The sequence below is a fragment of the Conger conger genome, chromosome 12, assembly GCF_963514075.1.
Source record: "Conger conger chromosome 12, fConCon1.1, whole genome shotgun sequence".
Classification (NCBI taxonomy): domain Eukaryota; kingdom Metazoa; phylum Chordata; class Actinopteri; order Anguilliformes; family Congridae; genus Conger; species Conger conger.
In genome coordinates, this window is record NC_083771.1 from 18525761 (window position 1) to 18546574 (window position 20814).

The 20814-nt window shown below is 46.5% G+C and overlaps 1 protein-coding gene across 2 annotated transcripts; it reads right to left on the reverse strand.

The window, feature by feature from the left end:
• Positions 1-4005: 4005 nt before the first annotated feature.
• Positions 4006-20570, reverse strand: zgc:64106 (uncharacterized protein LOC393348 homolog). 2 transcript variants are annotated; one of them, XM_061262766.1, is made up of 6 exons: positions 20226-20556; positions 19564-19803; positions 18154-18243; positions 17332-17520; positions 16690-16799; positions 4006-6381 (listed from the first exon to the last, which is right to left on the reverse strand). In XM_061262766.1, exons 1-6 carry the CDS (start codon positions 20380-20382, stop codon positions 6202-6204), a joined length of 966 nt encoding a protein of 321 aa, XP_061118750.1. In that variant the 5' UTR covers positions 20383-20556; the 3' UTR covers positions 4006-6201. The 2 variants fall into 2 exon arrangements, with proteins under 2 accessions (XP_061118750.1, XP_061118749.1); XM_061262765.1 differs by lacking the exon at positions 4006-6381 and adding an exon at positions 15304-15669 and having other exon boundaries at positions 20226-20570.
• Positions 20571-20814: the final 244 nt, after the last annotated feature.

Here is a 20814-nt window from a genome sequence, read left to right on the forward strand (position 1 = left end):
CTTGTTAAACTTGTCATCCATCGCACCTGTTTTCCATTTCCTTGCTACGCTCTAACTAATTGTCTACACCTGTCTACACCCGCATTTATAGCCCAGTCGCGCAACTGTTCTTCGCGAAATTGTCTGCCTCTGTTTTCCACGCAACTCTTGAGCATTTACTGTTTTGATTACACGTTACGATCCAAGCCTGTTTACCGACCATAGTTTATTGATTTCGTTTGTTTTTTGACTACGTCCTCGCCTACCGTTTTGGTACTTTTGCCCCGCTGATTGTTTCATGGTTTCGACACCCGCTTCGCCCACAACTACGCCTCTGCCTGCCGTCCGCCTGTTCATCTGCCCCGCTGACAGCTCTCCTGCTACCGGACCTCCCTGCACGTCTACCGACTACGAGATTGCCTCTTCCCTCGGCACCGTGCTTTTTGTTTGTTTTATATTTGTTTGGCTGGATCTTCGTGTATGGACTTTGCTTGTGTTTTTACTACGCTCCTGGGACTCGTCCCGAATAAAGCCCTAACGGGACTTTATTTAACTATTGTTTCTGAGTCGTGCATTTTGGGTCCAACCCCCACGCACCCGTCTCAAATACTTTATTTATAACATTCGTTCAGAGTAATTAAATTATTTGTTGTGTAGAGGAGCAACCTTTACTTACAGCAGTGTATTAGGGGTACATACATGAGTTCTCATAAACACAAGTTTATATGAAAGATTCCAATAAATAATGTTGGGCAGCACCTCAGTGCTCAATATTGACAGGGCTCCCCAGTGACTCAACACCCCAAGCAACCAAGGTGACACCTTGTTAACCATAAAAGGCTTGGTCAATACACAGCAATCGTACTCACACCACACGGGGGGTCCCCGTAACACATTGAGCATCGAGCCCTGCCCACTAAATATGAGAACCCAAGCAAAGCCAATTCAACAAACAGCAATACAACAAACAGACTGGCTCAAGCCCTAACCTCAGATTGTTCAAATGAGCAATAACGAAATTACACTTTACCGTATCTAGTGGACGGTCCGCAGCAATACCACACACCTGGTTACAATGATGCACTAATGACGAAGGACTACTACCGCGAGGCTAATATACGCTGGCGTCGCTCTGAAGACGCCTATTTAAAGCACCTACAAATCGCTCACAAGCAGTATCAAATCAGCGCTAATCTCCTGACAAACTCCTGACAAACTCAGCAATTTCAAACAAACGTTCAGTCTTAATTCAGTTCGGTGAATGTTTTTCTCTGGGCCTGTTTGGTCCCATGGCTTGATTTTATACAAGGTCCCCACGTCATCCAGACACTGAACCACCACATAGGGAACGGAGTCCCAAATATCGTGGATCTTGTGTCTTGTGTCTACCTGGGGGATGGTTCTTCCTATACACTAAAGTACCAGGCACCAGAATAGAAACCAAGCTTGGATTGTCTTTCCCCCTACGGACGGCTGCCGCTTCTAAATGTTCCCGAGCGTCCTTATAGACTGAGGTCAAGTGCTTTTGATGCTCATTGACCCAATCACTTACCCCCCCCCTCCACTGGCTCGTCTTCCTCCACACCGAGGAGGGAGTCAATTGGTAGGTGGGGCATACGACCAAACATTAGCTCATATGGAGAATGCCCTGTAGACTGATGAACCATGGTATTGTACGCAAACAGTACTCTTCACAGCCTCTTCTTTTCTGCAGGCAACGTACGCAAGAGGTTGTGTAGGGTCCTATTGAACCTCTCGCACTGCCCGTTACCCGCTGGGTGATAGGGGCTTGTGCGAGACTTTTCGACCCCGTACAACTGGCACAGGCGTTTAAGAAGTTCTCCCTCAAACTGTTTACCTTGATCAGTATGGATGCGTTGCGGAACGCCATAATTATAAAACCACTTCTCTGTCAGCACTTTCACTACGGTTCCTGCCTTCTGGTCTGGTGTAGGAAACGCCTGTGTATATTTAGAAAATACATCCGTGATCACTAATAGGTTTTCCGATCCATCACTGGACCGCTCAAGTGTGGTAAAGTCCAATGCAAGGATTTCCAAAGGCCTGGAAGCCATTAGGCTTCCCATAAAAGTCCTGATTTTTGGTTGTACTGCTTTAGCGGTTACACACCGGTCACAGTTTTTACACCACTGCTCAATGTCTCTCCGCATAAACGGCCAATAGCCACGCTGTCGGATCAGGTTGGTGGTGCGTTCTACCCCCTGATGCCCATGGTTATTGTGAAGACTCGTCAGTACTTCGGTCTGAAGGACCTGCGGTACCAGAAGCTGCAAGACTGGCTCCCGTCCACCTGGCTCAGGGGTGGCCTGATACAGTACCCCGTCTCTCTCCCGGATCCGGGCCCACTGTCAGACTAGCTCCACGACAGCGGGTGGTTCCTGTGCTCGCTCAGTCACTGTAGGAGGTAAACCTGTTTGCCAGTAACTTCTAAAGGCACTAATAACCGGGTCTAAAGTCTGCAGATTTTGTAAGTCTGTCTTTTCCCGACCGGGCACGGCCTCGATGACGAAGGAGGTGGCCAGCCATGACCCACCAAGCCCCACAGAGTGGCTTTGGGTCTCCACTGGAGCAGTAATTCCAGTTGCTACGTCTTCCATAGAGCAAGGGGTAAGATCCTCTGGCAGTCTTGATAGGGAATCTGCATTGTTGTTGGTGGACCCTGGCCTATACACAATTTTAAAATTAAACAAAGCCAACTGTGATGCCCAACGCTGTTCTACAGCCCTGAGCTTCGCTGTTTGAAGATAACAGAGAGGATTATTGTCAGTGTATATGGTAAATGGGGCGCCAAGAAGATATTCCCGAAACTTTTCTGTGACGGCCCATTTAAGGGCAAGCAACTCCAATTTCATTGCACTATAATTGGACATCTTCTTTTCGGTTGGTCACAATCCCCGACTTGCATAAGCGATTGGACAGCGTTGCCCCCCCGGTCCTGGGATAGCACTGCCCCCAAACCCAAGCTGCTGGCATCAACCTCCAACACAAAAGGCTTGGAGAAATCAGCATAACCCAAGACCGGTGCACTAACTAGCTTATCCTTTAATGTTTTGAATGTTTGGTCGCAGCTCCAGTCCCAATGGCTCTGCAAAGCGCCGCTGGGTCGCGATTGTGATCTCTTACGTCCAGGCTGTAACTTCGACGCTAGTTTGTGGAGGGGTACTTTGTTGAATTCATTGAGCCTTTGGTCTTAAATGGACCAGTGGCTGCAAAACATCTCTAAAACATCAATGACTCTCTACCATATTTGAAAGTAGGTATGAACTGCTTCAAACATTCAAGTTTGGCCACACCTGACCATAGCACTCTCTTCCAGTCATAACACCAATGCAAACTCAAGATGCTTAGTTTTGTTTATTGTGCTCAGTGAGGGCTGTCTTTGTTACATACTTGTTACCTCATTTTTATACTCCAGTGAAACGAGAAGTGATGGAATGAGTATAGTTCCTTCAGACTGGGATTAACTACATTTATTTCCAATTTCACTTAGCTTTATTTTCTCTATTTTTATTAAGGTAGAGCCTACTGTTTCTGAATAGGAAACATCAGGGATTTATCATACTTCATCGTCAGCTAGCTGTTAGTCATCAGCCGCACTTCTTTTGTTTTTTCACCCTGAGTGAAGCCAGGTGCACGAAACGAGGGCGTGTGTATAGGACAGGAAAGCATTTTGCTCTAAATGGGGCTAAACGCGACAGATGTTTATGTGGTTGTACAATGCTAGTTTATTCAGGCAGGAACGTTGCCTTTTATGTGAGTTCATGCATTTTGTTTTTCCAACTACTTCAAGCTCTGGTTGGAATGGAATTTCATGAAATGGGCCTATATTTTTTCCTGTGTCAAAAAGATTTTTTGTTGTAATAGAATCAAATAATGAAATAAACATTAGCAGAATTTGGAGAAAAATTTAAAATGGGAGAAAATCGGAAACAAATTTAAAAATGTTTTAATTAAAATGAAAAAAGAATCATGGCGAACATTGTTGTGGAAATGAACCACTCTGGATTTCACTTGGAGAATATTTATTCATGCAACATCATCATACAGTGTGCAATGAGGCTCTGAAAAATCCTTCCACAAACTTTTCTTCCACAACATCGTAATGTTATAGAAACAGGATATTCACTGTGATTTTTTGTCAGTTGCCAGTGGATCCACACTTTGCAGTTGCAGTGCTAGTTTTTGTAATGGACTCAATATCAATATCTTTTTAGTGACTGGAATAATCTAAAAGTGAAGGAATTTGAGCAATTTCCTGGAAAGGAAATGGTGGAAGTTATAATCAGTTATCTGGAAGAAACCACCTAATTTTTGTAAAATCTTCGAATAAAGTTTTATGGTCTCCCCTCCCTGCTGTACTGATTGTGTGTGTGTTCTGTTTGTGTAACACCTGAATGATTGTGACACAATGCAGCTATATGACACAATGTCACTACATTTAAAAAACATATTGTGCATTGCATGTCAACAAAAATATAGAATTTGCGCTACCCTGTTTATGGAACAAAATAAAAAAAGACTTCACACCCTCCTGTTTCATATCCTACCTCATCACAACTCCACTCAGTGGCAGGTGTTTTCCCAAAATGTACAACCCTAAAGGCATACTATGCAGGATTCTCACCTTGAAAATATTATAAAACAAACATGCTCATTACCATGATACACTCACAACCTGTGTATGAGTTCGCTTCTGCCCAATACCTTGCTCGCCTACTTGTATTTGCTTTTAGAAAAACTCCTCGCAACTTCTGGGTTTACAAATCTTTACTGTGCATTACTGTGTATCTGAAAAGCATGTGTCAAATACTCTGAAATCACATGCTCTATGACCCAATAGAAGGAGGAGGGCAGGATGAGATGTGTATGGACTGGCTGTGGCCGGGTTTGTGTACAGTGGTGAGCTGGGTTTGCGAGAGATTAGCCTTGGTGGCTAACCATTAAGCAATGGGCCAGCTAGCATTTGGTCCATTACAGTAAGTAGCTGCAGTTATTACCTAACTAAATTCAGTTTCGTATGTCAGCTGGTTGGCCATGATAGCTCGGTCCCACTGTGCAGAACTGCTGCTTATATTTTTGGGAGATTTCCACTCCTGGGCAGGGAGCTCATGCCTAAATCATAGACTCCCAGACATTCTGAATGTCTGATGAAAATAAATCGATGTGTTAGTGAGTATGCACGCTTATGTTACAGAATTGTACAATGCTTCCTTCCAGGCACACGAGAGCAGACTGAAATCCCCTGGTGTTAGAGTAACGTCAGTGAAATGGCTTGTGTGGAAAGTGACAGAGTCGATGTTTCATGAATCATATTAGACCATGTGTTGTGGGACTACTTTATGGTTCGCAGGAATACATTGCCTATAAATGCTAGGGTGCCGCGAGAGGGCGGAGGGAGTGAAGGGAGATGACATCAGAAGATAATGTACCAGCAGTTGTTCATTAAACAAGTAAACAAATATCTTGCTTCCTCGTGTGATATTGCAACTTACAATACAGACCACAGTCGTCTTGGCTGATTGCTATCACATGGTAGTCTGCAACAGATAGAATCATCCTGCATAGTATACCTTTAAAACCAGGAGCAGGGCCCTATTTAACATTGTGCCAGCCTGCTTAAAGTGGAATTAACTGGATACTGGATTAGTGGAGTTACTGGATAACTGCACTGAGTGAAACCTGGAACCCTCCCAAATCTGGAGCATAGACCTAAGTAAAAAGAGCTGTTCTGGGCTTTACTCAGTGCAGTTATCCAGCATACTCAGTAATCCTGCTTTGTGAAATACCCCCCAGAGCTTTTAGCAAAGTACAAATGGTTTTGGTATTGAAATTAAGGCTCCATTTTCAGTCACCATTTGAAAGACTCTCTTTCAAGGCCTGTCCCCTATATTCCAAATCTGTGGCTTGTGTGCCATGTTTTCCTTTGGCTACATCATGAGATCAACTGTATCACAAAGCAGGATTACAGAGTTAGAGTAAAGCTCTTTCTATTGCTGTCCATGTTCCAGATTTGTGTGTGGTCCGTGTTTTTGCTCAGTAATCCTGCTTCATGAAACAGGGCCAAGGTTGACTCTGAAGTGCTGTGTGGAAAATGTATGGTTGAAAGTTGGTGGTTTCAGAGCGGGATCCAGCTACTGCCCAGGCTCCTCCTCCTCCTCCTCCTCCTCCTCCTCCTCCTCCCTATCCTCTCCAGCAGTGAGCTCACAGCTTGGCTGTCAATCTCTCACAAATGTCAAAGTCCTTGGCGGCCAGGGCGGGGTCTCGGGCCAAGGGGGCGGGGAGGACGAGGGAGCAGTCACTGTCGAAGTACTTCCCAGTGATCCCCTCCACATCCTCGGACACGGCGCAGTAGATGGTGGTGACAGCCCCCTCCTCGGCCGACTGGGGGGGGGGGGGGGGGGGGGAGAAGGGGTACAGGGAGTTCCTGTGAGTCACAGTCAGAAAATGCAACTAAAATGTGCTTCAACTGTCCTTCATAAAAATGTTGTAAATGTGAAAAAATACAGTATACTGTAACATCTGAAATAACAATCATTTTCCATCTCCATCTTGTGAAAAGTTGCAGCATCTCAATACATTAACAAATATATACATTTCAATTGATTTCATTACCACCAGGGTTGTGGACGTTTGATTTGTGTTATCGTAGATATTGCAGGGACAATGGGCCTTATGTGAAAACATTCTCATATTCTTACCCTAACCTTCTCATACCTTGTTTGTAAGATTCATTTATAATACATTTGATATTATTTTTGAGATTATTATTACATCATTTTTAACAGTGTCAATATTGGAGCCAAGGAATGGGGAAAAATGACTAATGCTCTAAATGTAGTGTCCGAACAGTCGGGGAGACCAGGTACAGTTGCAGCACTTTCCAGGCTTTGCGGTATTTCTCTGGCATAATTTGTTTTATAATATTCTAACCAGTAGAAAAAGAAAGGCGAAGCACTCTGTTATAATCATATATATGGTATGTTGATGTTAAAGTCATGTTGTGCACTTATGCAAACCACCCCAACATTGGTTTGACACAATGTTAAACAAACCTGTTCTCACGAGTGGTTCTTGAACGAGGGCTAATCTTCCAACAGTGACTCACAGTGACAAACCAGGTGAGCGAGAATGAACAACCCCAAAGCAATAATGGAACCAATGCAGAGTTATCAGTCAGGACAATCAGCCAGCAATTTTTTCGCAACTGAGGGTTCAGAGAGCGCTGATAAGACTCTGGTGGAAAGGCTGCTGACTGTGACTGAGAACACAGGAATCCTTTGCTGTGAAACTCCCCCCCTCCTTCACCCTTGCATCACATTACATTACATTATTGGCATTTGGCAGATGCTCTTATCCAGAGCCATGTACAGTTCATTAGACTAAGCAGGAGACAATCCTCCCCTGGAGCAATGCAGGGTTAAGGGCCTTGCTCAAGGGCCCAACGGCTATGCGGATCTTATTTTTGCTACACCGGGAATAGAACCACCGACCTTGCATGTCCCAGTAATTTACCTTAACCACTACGCTACAGGCCGCCCCTTGCATAGTCTTAGGCATCAAACCAGCCCCTGTGCTGCCAGTAGAGACAGTATCTGTCTTAGATACTTAAGCTTGTTTTTCCAGCGTAGCCGGCCACTTCAATGTTTGAGACAAATGAACAGAATGTCAAATAAAAGAGTCATGTTTTTTGTTTGGTTGCATATCCTTTGCATGCCCGGACTTCCTGAAGTCGGCGACTGGATATCTAGGAGTCCGGATATCTTACATTAAGTATCTTACAAGCGATACTAAAAACTCTTCGCATTTCAATGGATCTCGATGGGAATTGGAGAGTGGGACTAGACTCAGGAGATATGTTGTCTAGTTCTTTAACACATAGGACAGTTTTCCGAACAACGCTTTCCTGTTATGAAAAATAGTCAGGAGAAACAACTCTTATAAAGGATATGCAACCAAACACAAAACATGACTATTTTATTTGACTTTCTGTTAATTTGTCTCAAACATTGAAATGGGGGGCTAGGTATAAAAAGTCCTGCAATTGCTACATGGTGAAACAAAAAATAAGCTATAATTGTCACGTCCGTGCCCTTTGCCTGTTGTTTCTTCCCTTTTGTCTGTGTGCCTGTGCTTCTCTCCTTGTTTCTCTCTGTATAAGTCCATTGTGTTTTGTCTTTTATATCCTACTTTGCTTTCCGTAGTTCTGCTTTGTGTTCATTATTTGTTTCACCAGCTCCTCCCTCTCCTTATATGTATTTCCTACTTGTCATTATCGCTCTCACCTGTTTCTCGATGTCTTGAGTATTAGTTTTGTCACGTTTCAGGTCTGTCTCGCCATGTTTTATGTTTATTTATGTTTATTTATGTTGTCTTAGTCACGTAGTGTCTTATCATGTATTATGTTGTCTAGGTTCGTCATGTTGTTTAGTTATGTCTCGTTACGATTTATTTTCTTGTCATGTCTAGTTATGTTTTCGTACGATTATATTACCTGGTTATGTTGAGTGATTATCGTCTTAGTTTCGCTTTGTGTTATGTTTTGATGCATGTTTATTGTTACGTTAACTGGTCGTTGTTATGCATACACTTTTACATGTTTTTCCGCAAACCTTGCGTTCCGCCTTTTCTCTCTCTCTCTCTCTCTTTCTGTCATTCACTCCCTAAGTGTTTCCATTTGTCTATTTACTAAAACTACTAACGCTAGATCAGGATTGGGTAGAGACTAACAAACTAATCATGTGTTCATGTTACCTTACGTTTCTCGTGCATGTCATTTACTAATTTACTAATGCTAGGGCAGGATAGGTTTATTACTAACGATTACTAATCTCCTTGTTAAACTTGGATCGTACCTGGATCGCACCTGTTTTCCATTTCCTTGCTACGCTCTAACTAATTGTCTACACCTGTCTACACCCGCATCTTGAGCATTTATTGTTTTGATTACACGTTACGATCCAAGCCTGTTTACCGACCATAGTTTATTGATTTCTGTTTCGTTTGTTTTTTGACTACGTCCTCGCCTACCGTTTTTGTACTTTTGCCCCGCTGATTGTTTCATGGTTTCGACTCCCGCTTTGCCCACGACTACGCCTCTGCCTGCCGTCCGCCTGTTCATCTGCCCCGCTGACTGCTCTCCTGCTACCGGACCTCCCTGCACGTCTACCGACTACGAGATTGCCTCTTCCCTCGGCACCGTGCTTTTTGTTTGTTTTATATTTGTTTGGCTGGATCTTCGTGTATGGACTTTGCTTGTGTTTACTACGCTCCTGGGACTCATCCCGAATAAAGCCCTAACGGGACTTTATTTAACTATTGTTTCTGAGTCGTGCATTTTGGGTCCAACCCCCACGCACCCGTCTCAGAACAATTTCGCCAAAATGGACCCTGCTGACTCTCCTGCCATGTTCCATGCCCTCCAGGAACAAGGAGCCATCGTCCGGCAGCATTCACAAGGAATCTCCGAACTTCACCTGGAGATTCGTGAACTGTGTGCGGAGATGAGGAGGCTCGCCGTCGCGGTCCTGCCACAACCACGGGAGGAGCCTTCCCACCCACCCACATCCCCAGCGCTCAACCCCACGGGAACCTGCCAATTCCGAGAGCCCCAACAACCCCCTCCGGAGAGGTTTGGTGGAGAACCTGAGAGGTGTTTCCTTCTACAATGCGACTTCGTGTTCAGGCAACAGCCCCAGACCTACAACAGCGACGACCGTCGGATTGGCTATGTGATGGGGCTACTCAAGGGGAGGGTGTTGGACTGGGCTACGGTGGTGTGGTCCGGGGATTCATTCCCTCCTCTTTACCCAGTCTTCGCCGATGAGATTCGGAAGGTCTTCCAACACGCATCCAGCGACCAGGAGCCATCCCAGAGACTGATTGCTCTGCGCCAAGGACGGAAGACCGCGGCAGACCACTCCATCGACTTCCGCACCCTCGCGGCGGCTACTAGCTGGAACGATGCGGCGTTGGCAAATCTCTTCCTGGCCAGCCTGAGTGAGACGCTCCAGGACGAGTTGGCGCGACTGGACCCCATCACCCAGTTCGACCAGCTCGTGCGCACCACGATCCGCCTGGACAACCGTGCCAGACAACGTCGGTCGGAGAGACCGATCCTTCCTGGCAACCATTACCCCAGGCAGGGGCCAAGTCCTCGACTGGAGGAGCAGCAGTCTGAGGGATCCGAACCCATGGACCTGTCCCGGGCCGGTACAAGGATCTCTACCGAGGAACGAGCACGCCGCAGAACCACTGGTTCGTGCTTCTACTGTGGGAGGCCGGGTCACACCCAGGCTTGGTGCTCCTTCAAGACCAGGAGACCAGTGGAGGTGAGAGCTGTCGACAGATATGAGGGGTCTGACAGAGACAACCATCGTCCCACGCTCACGACTCTGTTAATTCTGCCCGACAGAACGACCCGGATTAACGCGTTGGTGGATTCTGGAGCGGACGCCAATCTCATTGACAAAGTTTTGGTGTCTGAACTGAACATCCCCACCCTCCCTCTACCCCATCCTGAGAACGCGCGGTCGCTGGATGGAAGGACCTTCTGCCGCATGACACAAATCACCATTCCCTTACAACTGATCATTTCTGGGAACCATCGGGAGATGATCCAGTTCCGCGTCATCCAGTCCCCTAATGACCAACTCATTTTGGGATTACCCTGGCTCCAGAAACACAACCCCACGATCAACTGGAGTTCTAACCAAGTGCAAGCATGGGATCCGAAGTGCCATCTGTCCTGCTTGCGTTCCGCCCCACCACCAGCAGAGGGAGTGCCAGCTCTACCACAGACTCCCAAACCCTCCCTGGAGAGGGTCCCTTCTCCTTACCATGACCTGGGCACAGTGTTCTCCAAGACACAAGCTCAGTCTTTGCCGCCTCATCGACCCTACGACTGCGCCATCGAGCTCCTCCCTGGTTCGTCACTTCCCTCAAGTCGCCTATACAACGTCTCCAGACCAGAGAGGGAGGCGATGGAGAAATACATCCGTGACTGCCTGGCTAACGGACTAATTTGCCCTTCTTCCTCTCCTGTCGGTGCGGGATTCTTCTTCGTTCAGAAGAAAGATGGCTCCCTACGCCCGTGCATCGACTACAGAGAGCTGAACAACATCACGGTGAGGAACAAGTATCCTCTGCCCCTGATGGACTCCGCGTTCCACCCACTTCACGAGACCACCATCTTCACCAAGTTGGATCTCCGCAACGCTTACCACCTGGTCCGTATCCGTGAGGGCGATGAATGGAAGACCGCCTTCAACACCTCTCTCGGACACTTCGAATACCTGGTCATGCCATTCGGCCTCACCAATGCTCCTGCTGTGTTCCAGGCCCTGGTGAATGATGTTCTTCGGGACTTGTTGGGTCGCCATGTGTTCGTCTACCTGGATGACATCTTAATCTACTCCACCAATGCCAAGGATCATGAATACCACGTCAGGCAAGTCTTACAGAGACTCCTGGAGAACAGACTATTCGTCAAGGCGGAGAAGTGCGTCTTCCACTCCGACACAGTTGAGTTCCTGGGGTTTATCCTTGAGAGGGGACGGATCAGGGCGGATCCCAAGAAGATTCTGGCAGTTACCGACTGGCCCACACCCACCTCACGTAAGCAGCTCCAACGCTTCTTGGGATTCGCCAACTTCTACCGAAGGTTCATTAGATCCTATAGTCAAGTGGTCTCTTCTCTAACCAAACTCACGTCCCCTGCGGTGCCATTCCGGTGGTGCTCCGAAGCTGAGACGGCCTTCACCAAGGTCAAGAGACTGTTCTCTTCCGCTCCCATCCTGGTACACCCCGACCCCACCCACCAGTTTGTGGTCGAGACGGATGCTTCCGACACAGGGGTGGGAGCAGTGCTCTCTCAGGTGGCGGCCGCTGACAACCGACTACACCCCTGCGCCTTCTTCTCCAAGAAGCTGTCCCCGGCGGAGAGGAACTATGACGTTGGGAACCGAGAGCTGCTAGCAGTCAAACTGGCGTTGGAGGAGTGGAGACATTGGCTGGAGGGGTCCGAGAAGCCGTTCATCGTTTGGACCGACCACAAGAACCTGGCATACCTCCAGACAGCCAAGAGGCTGAACTCCCGACAGGTCAGATGGGCACTGTTCTTCGGGAGGTTCAACTTCTCACTCACCTACCGCCCGGGTTCTAAGAACGTTAAGCCTGACGCCCTTTCTCGCCAGTTTAACACCTGTCCTGAGCGTGAGGTTCCAGAGAACATCCTTCCGGCCTCCTGCACCGTTGGGTCCGTCACCTGGAAGATCGAGTCGGTGATCCAGAGGGCTCTACGGGATGAACCCGATCCTAGGCCCAACCCCGGATTACACCTATACGTTCCCGCAGCCGCTCGGACACAGGTGCTGCAATGGGCCCATTCATCCCTCCTTTCCTGCCACCCCGGCTTTACCCGCACCTTGGCGGTGCTGAAGAGGAGATTCTGGTGGAGCTCCATGATCCCTGACACCAGGCGCTTCATCAAGGCATGTACCACCTGTGCCAGAAGCAAGGCCTCCCACCAAGCCCCTGCTGGTCTACTCCAACCTCTGCCTGTGCCCAGCCGACCCTGGAGCCACATCGGCGTGGACTTCGTTACCGGACTTCCCCCTTCCGAAGGTAACACCACCATCCTCACTGTGGTGGACCGATTCAGCAAAGCGGCAGACTTCATCCCCCTGGCTGGATTGCCCACCGCCCAAGAGACCGCAGAGGTTCTGGTGAGAGAAGTATTCCGCATTCACGGACTTCCCTCGGACATCCTTTCTGACCGCGGCCCCCAATTCATCTCCCAAGTTTGGAAGGCGTCCTGCGTGGCCCTCGGGGCCACAGCTAGCCTCTCTTCGGGCTACCACCCTCAGTCCAATGGCCAAACGGAGAGGGCCAATCAGGACCTGGGGGCCGCTCTACGCTGCGTATCGGCAAAGAATCCAGCCGGCTGGAGCAAGATGCTAACCTGGGTGGAATACGCACACAACACCTTACCCTGCGCCGCCACCGGGAAATCTCCGTTTGAGGTCTCCTTGGGCTACCAACCTCCACTGTTTCCGGACCAGGAAGCCAAGATCGCTGTTCCCTCCCTCGCCATCCACATGAAACGGTGCTCCAAGGTTTGGAGGGATGCCAAGGCCGCGCTGCTAAGCACGGCAGATCATAATCGGCGTTTTGCTGATCGCCACCGCACTCCAGCTCCGGCCTACAAACCAGGTGACTCCGTCTGGCTGTCCACTAAGGACATTCCCCTCCCCTCGTCGTTAAGGGGGGGTCCTGTCACGTTTCAGGTCTGTCTCGCCATGTTTTATGTTTATTTATGTTTATTTATGTTGTCTTAGTCACGTAGTGTCTTATCATGTATTATGTTGTCTAGGTTCGTCATGTTGTTTAGTTATGTCTCGTTACGATTTATTTTCTTGTCATGTCTAGTTATGTTTTCGTACGATTATATTACCTGGTTATGTTGAGTGATTATCGTCTTAGTTTCGCTTTGTGTTATGTTTTGATGCATGTTTATTGTTACGTTAACTGGTCGTTGTTATGCATACACTTTTACATGTTTTTCCGCAAACCTTGCGTTCCGCCTTTTCTCTCTCTCTCTCTCTCTCTTTCTGTCATTCACTCCCTAAGTGTTTCCATTTGTCTATTTACTAAAACTACTAACGCTAGATCAGGATTGGGTAGAGACTAACAAACTAATCATGTGTTCATGTTACCTTACGTTTCTCGTGTATGTCATTTACTAATTTACTAATGCTAGGGCAGGATAGGTTTATTACTAACGATTACTAATCTTCTTGTTAAACTTGTCATCCATCGCACCTGTTTTCCATTTCCTTGCTACGCTCTAACTAATTGTCTACACCTGTCTACACCCGCATTTATAGCCCAGTCGCGCTACTGTTCACTGCGAAATTGTCTGCCTCTGTTTTCCACGCAACTCTTGAGCATTTACTGTTTTGATTACACGTTACGATCCAAGCCTGTTTACCGACCATAGTTTATTGATTTCTGTTTTGTGACCATCGTTTGTTTTTTGACTACGTCCTCGCCTACCGTTTTTGTACTTTTGCCCCGCTGATTGTTTCATGGTTTCGACTCCCGCTTTGCCCACGACTACGCCTCTGCCTGCCGTCCGCCTGTTCATCTGCCCCGCTGACTGCTCTCCTGCTACCGGACCTCCCTGCACGTCTACCGACTACGAGATTGCCTCTTCCCTCGGCACCGTGCTTTTTGTTTGTTTTATATTTGTTTGGCTGGATCTTCGTGTATGGACTTTGCTTGTGTTTACTACGCTCCTGGGACTCGTCCCTAACGGGACTTTATTTAACTATTGTTTCTGAGTCGTGCATTTTGGGTCCAACCCCCACGCACCCGTCTCAAGTTTTGTTTTTAAGTCCACCTGCTTGCTCTTCTCCTTGGCTAGTTTGTCTTTTCCTGTTTCAGAGTCTGCCTTTGTTTATTCCTTTCCCCTGGTTCTACCCTGTATTTTCTGACCCGTTTTCCCCGTGTGTTTTTCTGTGTATTTGTTTTTGGATTTTCTGGTTGTGATCTTTGTCTGGTTTTGGACTCCCGGTGTTTTTTTGATTTCGTGTTTGTACTTTCGCCTGTGTCGACTGCCTTCCTGTTTTTGAACTCTGCCTGTTTGCTGACTACTCTTCTGATCACCCTGCATGTATCTGTCTGGCTGGATTATGACCATTGCCTGTTCTGCCCTTTGGTCATGAAGCCTGCCGCATTCTAATCCTTGACTTTCCACGGTTGTTCTGTCTCACATCCCGACTTAATATAGAGCTTTAATAAAAGCAGAATATCTGAACTTTTGACTTTTGTCAATTTCTCCCTTTCTCAACAGAAATTGAAAGAAAGAAAAACCAGTTTTTCCATTTTTTTTCTCATTACAGTAGGTAATCTGGTAACCAGACAACCAAAACCAGAAAACAATGTAAGTGTTTGTTTTTGAGGTTAGCATATAAATGAAAAAAAAGAAAGATATGTTTGTAATACACTGTAGCCTAAGCTAACTGAAATGTCTACCGATTACGTATCGCGACACATACATACATAAATATCGCTCATGTGACGTTTTGATAAGAAGGGCACCTCAGTGTGTGTTGTATGTGGCCACAGATAAATCTTCTTAGAATGATGCATGTTTTTCACATTAATATGGCTCACATTCTCAACGTGTTTATATGCTATATGAGCCCTTGCCTAATGATCTTTGTGTTACACAGCTCAAAAGCATCAACACGGCCTTTGTAGCAACACAGGCCAATCCACGAGCGCACACACCTGCTGTTCTATCGTTAAACGGTTTTAACACGCACCTTCCAGCCAGTCAAAATGGAGTATTCACTCAGACCATGGGGTAACATTAGAGTTGTATTTGTGCAGGTAATTATGGTTTATTGTTGTCACATGGGAGTGTGCTATGGAAGTCTCCTCTTTCACGAATTAAAGCCTATTGATTCACCACAGCCTTTAATTCATTAATAATAATAATAATAATAATGTTACATATTTTAATGTAATTGTTTGCAATATAGCATAGCAAACATCCAGCATACAGAGAGGGGGCCCAGGATCGAGGTTGGGAACCACTGGTCTCGCCTTATCTGAAACCTCACTTTGTTTGTTCCCTTCAACGAGTTCCCAGGACAGCACATCAAACTGAAAAAAAAAAAAGGTTTTCCTTTCTTTTCAATTCCCATTGAGAAATAGAATATAACTCCTGAGCAATCTGGATTCAGTAACAGACTATGGAGCTCATTCACTGAGAAACTGCCTTACCAACACATACCATGTCTGCAGAATTCTATGATTGAGTAGTTTATCTTTTTTTACATAACTATTTAATCAAGCTAATTTTCCAACGTCTTCTTGAAACCAACATATATTTTCATGTTTTTTTCAGGGAATAGTCTTCGTTTGTAGTTTATATATGTACTTTATATCCAGAATGTAGGTCACACAACATTGCTTCAATGAAAGCATTCCTTTGCAGTGGTTCAATTGTAGACAGAACTGTGTTATGCAAGACAAACATCTGTGCGAAAGCTGTTTAAATAGTTACAGTTACTCTTGTTCGGGGGCACAGTGTTTAGCACGTTAGCGGGCTGTGCAATTACCTCAGTGTGCCAGCCATGTTTAGCACGTTAGCGGGCAGTGCAATTACCTCAGTGTGCCAGGCATGTTTAGCACGTTAGCAGGCAGTGCTGTTACCTCAGTGTCCCAGTCATGTACAGCACTTTAGAGGCAGTATGGTTAACTCAGTGTGCCAGTCATGTATAGCATGCTAGGGGCAGTATGGTTAACTCAGTGTGCCAGCCATGTTTACCACGTTAGCGGGCAGTGCTGTTACCTCAGTGTGCCAGCCATGTTTAGCACATTAGCAGGCAGTGCAGTTACCTCAGTGTGCCAGTCATGTATAGCACTTTAGAGGCAGTATGGTTAACTCAGTGTGCCAGCCATGTTTAGCATGTTAACAGGCAGTACGGTTAAGTACTGTATGCCAGCCATGTTTAGCACGTTAGCGGGCAGTGCAGTTACCTCAGTGTGCCAGGCATGTATAGCACGTTAGCAGGCAGTGCTGTTACCTCAGTGTGCCAGGCATGTTTAGCACGTTAGCAGGTAGTGCCGTTACCGCAGTGTGCCAGCCATGTTTAGCATGTTAACGGGCAGTGCAGTTACCTTGAGGAAGAAGATTCCCACCATGTTGAAGACGAACCTGACCAGCCAGCTGTAGTTCCTCATCACTTCAGTCATCACTACACCCGGGTGCAGGGAATTTGCCGTCACTCCTGAGCATTGGCACACGGAGAGTACATGAGGAGATAGTGAACCACAGTTCAGCAGCATAGATGGCCCTTGTCTGTGGGCAGGCCTCTAGCATAGTGGTAAAGGTACATGACTGTTGGGCCCTTGAGCAAGGTCCTTACCCACATTGCTCCAGGGTAGGGGTGACTCCAGTAAATCAATTGTAAGTCCCTTTGCGTCAGCGAAATAACTTCTATCCTAAATCGTGTCATGTGCGCTTAACAGCACTGCGAAATAAGCTGTGAGAAATTCATTAGATGTAAGCTGCTTACCTGAGACAGGATTTCATGGAGTGTCCGCTAAGCATAACTAACTACTGAGTTGAGTTAATCTGTACAGCTTTGTTTATGTATTTGTACATCATTCATTTGCCAATTCATATTGGAATGAAAAAACAAAAACACTTAATATATGTTAATAGGGTTAACTAATTATACTTTTATCCTATAGTCACACAACACGGAGAGTCAGACACATCTGCGTCACGCCCTCCCCCCACACCCCTGCTGGTGATACCTGTGCCTTGCAGCCGCCGGGCCAGCTCGTTGGTGCAGATGATGTTGTGGAGTTTGGTGTGGTTGTAAATGCTGTCCATCGTGTAGGTCAGGTTGTCCCCACGGAAATGCGCAAAGTTGACCTCGCCTCTCCAGTGAGTGAAGGAGGAAACGTTCACAATGCGCGCCGGGGCCGAACTTTTCATCAGGTCTGGGGGAGAGAGAGACGGAGAGATAGACACAGAGAGGGGAGAGAGAGACGGAGAGATAGACACAGAGAGGGGAGGAGAGAGAGATAGAGACAGAGAGATAGACAGAGAGGGCAGATATATACAGATAGATATAGACACAGAGAGGGGAAGAGAGAGATACAGAGAGATAGACAGAGAGGGGAGAGATAGAGATAGAGATACACAGAGAGGGGAGGAGAGAGATAGAGACAGAGAGATAGACAGAGAGGGAAGAGAGATAGAGATAGAGATAGACAAAGAGAGGGGAGGAGAGAGAGATAGAGACAGAGAGATAGACAGAGGGGAGAGAGATAGAGATAGAGAGAGACACAGAGAGGGGAGGAAAGAGAGATAGAGATAGAGAGAGCAGAGAGGGGAGGAGAGAAAGATAGAGATAGAGAGACACAGAGAGGGGAGGAAAGAGAGAGAGATACAGAGAGGGGACTAGAGGGAGCCAACAGCCAACAGAGAGGACTGCTGGATGAGCCAATAGGAAACAGAGTGGACTGTTTTCTCAGCCAATAGCAAACAGAGTGGACTGTTTTCTCAGCCAATAGCAAACAGAGTGGACTGTTTTCTCAGCCAATAGCAAACAGAGGGGACTAATGGCTGACCCAATAGCAGGTTGGTGAGCAGGAAGGGCCCCAGATGATTGGTGGCAAAGGAAATTTCCAGCCCATCAGGAGTGATCTGTCTGCTCAGGCCTGCGGGAGAAATCAAGAGTCACCCACCACTGGGAGTCATACGCATTGAGTCATACACACCACTGAGAGTCACAAACCACTGATACACACACTCAGTCACACACAGGACAGGAATCATTAGTCGGTGTATTAGTCGCTAATATTAATTATGTGAATTAATTCTTTTTTTTTTATTAATGAAAATAAAAAACAGACTAAAGTCTTTACAGTGACAAAAAGGCAACAGTAGAGAGAACACTTTTTCATAACGACACAGATTGGTGAGTTGCAAGCTGGTGTCGCTTATTTACTCTCAATCTACTGCCTGCTATTACTTTCGTAAGCTATTTTTATTGAAAGCTAGTAGCCTCACATCAGGATATAACGACTGGAAAAATATTACCTGTCACTTATGCTCAGTGAGCACTTTATTAGGTATTTATTAGACTTATTTTTTAGACTTAAGTCTTATGCTTGCTGTAGCCTATCCAATTGTAAGTTTGACGTGTTGTGTGTTCAGAGATGCTCTTCATACCACTGTTGTAATGTGTGGTTAATTGCGTTACTGTCACCTTCCTGTCAGCTTTGACCAGTCTGCCACTTCTCCACTGACCTCTCTCATTAACAAGGTGTTTCTGTCTGCAGAACTGCTGCTCACTGGATTTTGTCCAGAGTGACTCATAGTTGATATTAGACTAAGCAGGAGAAAAGCCTCCCCTGGAGCAATGCTGCCCAATACCGCTTTGGGGGCAGGAGACGAGTAGAGGAAAGGAGGATACATTCTTTCCAGAAGTTGCCAGTTGCCACACTATTTATATTATTATTGTATAAAAAGGGGCTGGGCTCTGTATGCAGGAAGGAAGCAGGGCAATCAGAGGACCATGCTTCCTGGTTAAGTAGGCACACACACCTGAGTGGCATTATGAATCAGTCCAGGCTACGCAAAGCTACCAGTGCCACTCCTAAAATCTCACTGGCCACCCCAGGGCCATCCCAGTGCCACCCCTGCCTTTTTACCAAGACTTTCCTGGCTTTCCTGTTTTGCTGCCTTCCAAATGTGCATCAAAAGCGCACCTGTCAGAAGCACCAATCTGATTTGCACTCTATTCATTTATGTTTAGTCTTAGTAGACTAGTAATGCATAGTGTTTTTTTGCACATGAAACAATAAAAAAAACAAGAGCAGCTTTACCACAGACTCTCAATAACTTAATCGGTTCTGAATGTGAGCAATACCCAATAGAATTACAAGACTAGGGTGAGCCAATAAATAGCCAAGCAAAAATGTATCTTAGGTGAACATTGGTCAAGCAGGGAGGGGGTGTGTGGAACCAAACACCACCTGTGGCCCCGGCATTGTTAACCAGTATGTGGAGCTGCTTCTCCTGGCGCAGGATGCCCTCCGCGAAGGCCCTGACGGAGGCAAGGGAGGAGGTGTCCAACAGGCACAGGTGCACGTCCTGGTTCCCGGAAAGGCGACGAATCTCTTGTAGAGCCGCGGAACCTCTCGCCTCGTTTCGGCACGCGAGGATTACACGAGCGCCCCGCCGCGCAAAGTCCAGGGCAGTAAACTTTCCTATTCCTGAGAGAAAGAGTAGAGAGACAGTAGAGAGAGAAAGAGATTCAGGAATACTGGGTTGTAAGAACTGTTAACATTATGAAATTACACGTTTAGTTGTAAATGTAAGCTCTCACTGTGGCCTTTTATAATAGAATCCCAAGCAAGATTTCGAGCACTACAGTCGCTTGTTAAAAAACAAAAAATAAAAGGCGGAAAAGTGACAGACCACGGATGAAATTGCATTCTTAGCATACAACTCATAAATCAATGAAAATCAGTCGCATGCTAGTATGCGGTTTCGAACGCAGCGCACGACTGCCTAGTAGATAAAAGAAAGTAGTCGGGAGATCACACATGAGATGGAGCAACAGGGGCTACTGCACTTATAAACTATACCAAATGTTCAACATTAATCGGATTAAAAGTACTTTAATCGCAACTACCAGTATTCGCCCCAGTGACGATGGCTGTCTTCCCTTTAAGTTCCACGGGACACGCGCGCGGATTCCATGGTCCCCTCCGTTGTGAGCGCAGGACGAGCCCAAAGACCAGCGTGGAAAAAGCCCACAGTGGATGCGAGAAGAAATCAGTCCACGCCATCTGGATGATGCCAAAACCACAAGTTCACGAACTCGAGCGAATGACACAACTGAGCGTAGTAAACCTAACTGCACAATATTAGCCTACAGTGTGTCGCTGTTATCATAGTTGCACCCTACACCGCCCCATTCCATCACTTGATGAAAATCCAAGGCTGTTGCCAGTCAGCGACGTCTGATTCACCGCGAGGTCTTAAAGTCAGTAGAATGTCTAGTTCAGCTTCAGATCTGTGTCTGAGTGATCTTGAATGCGTATTATGTCCGTATGCACGGCTCATTAATGGAAAGCCTCTTGTTTGGAGTAGATGCAACTCTTGGATTTTACGAATTAGGCTACATTAAAGGGGACATAAAGGTGTACATACATTGCGTCAGGTTTTGTGTTCTGGGAAATGAAAAAGAGACATTGGAACTCAGATTGAAATGCGGGTCC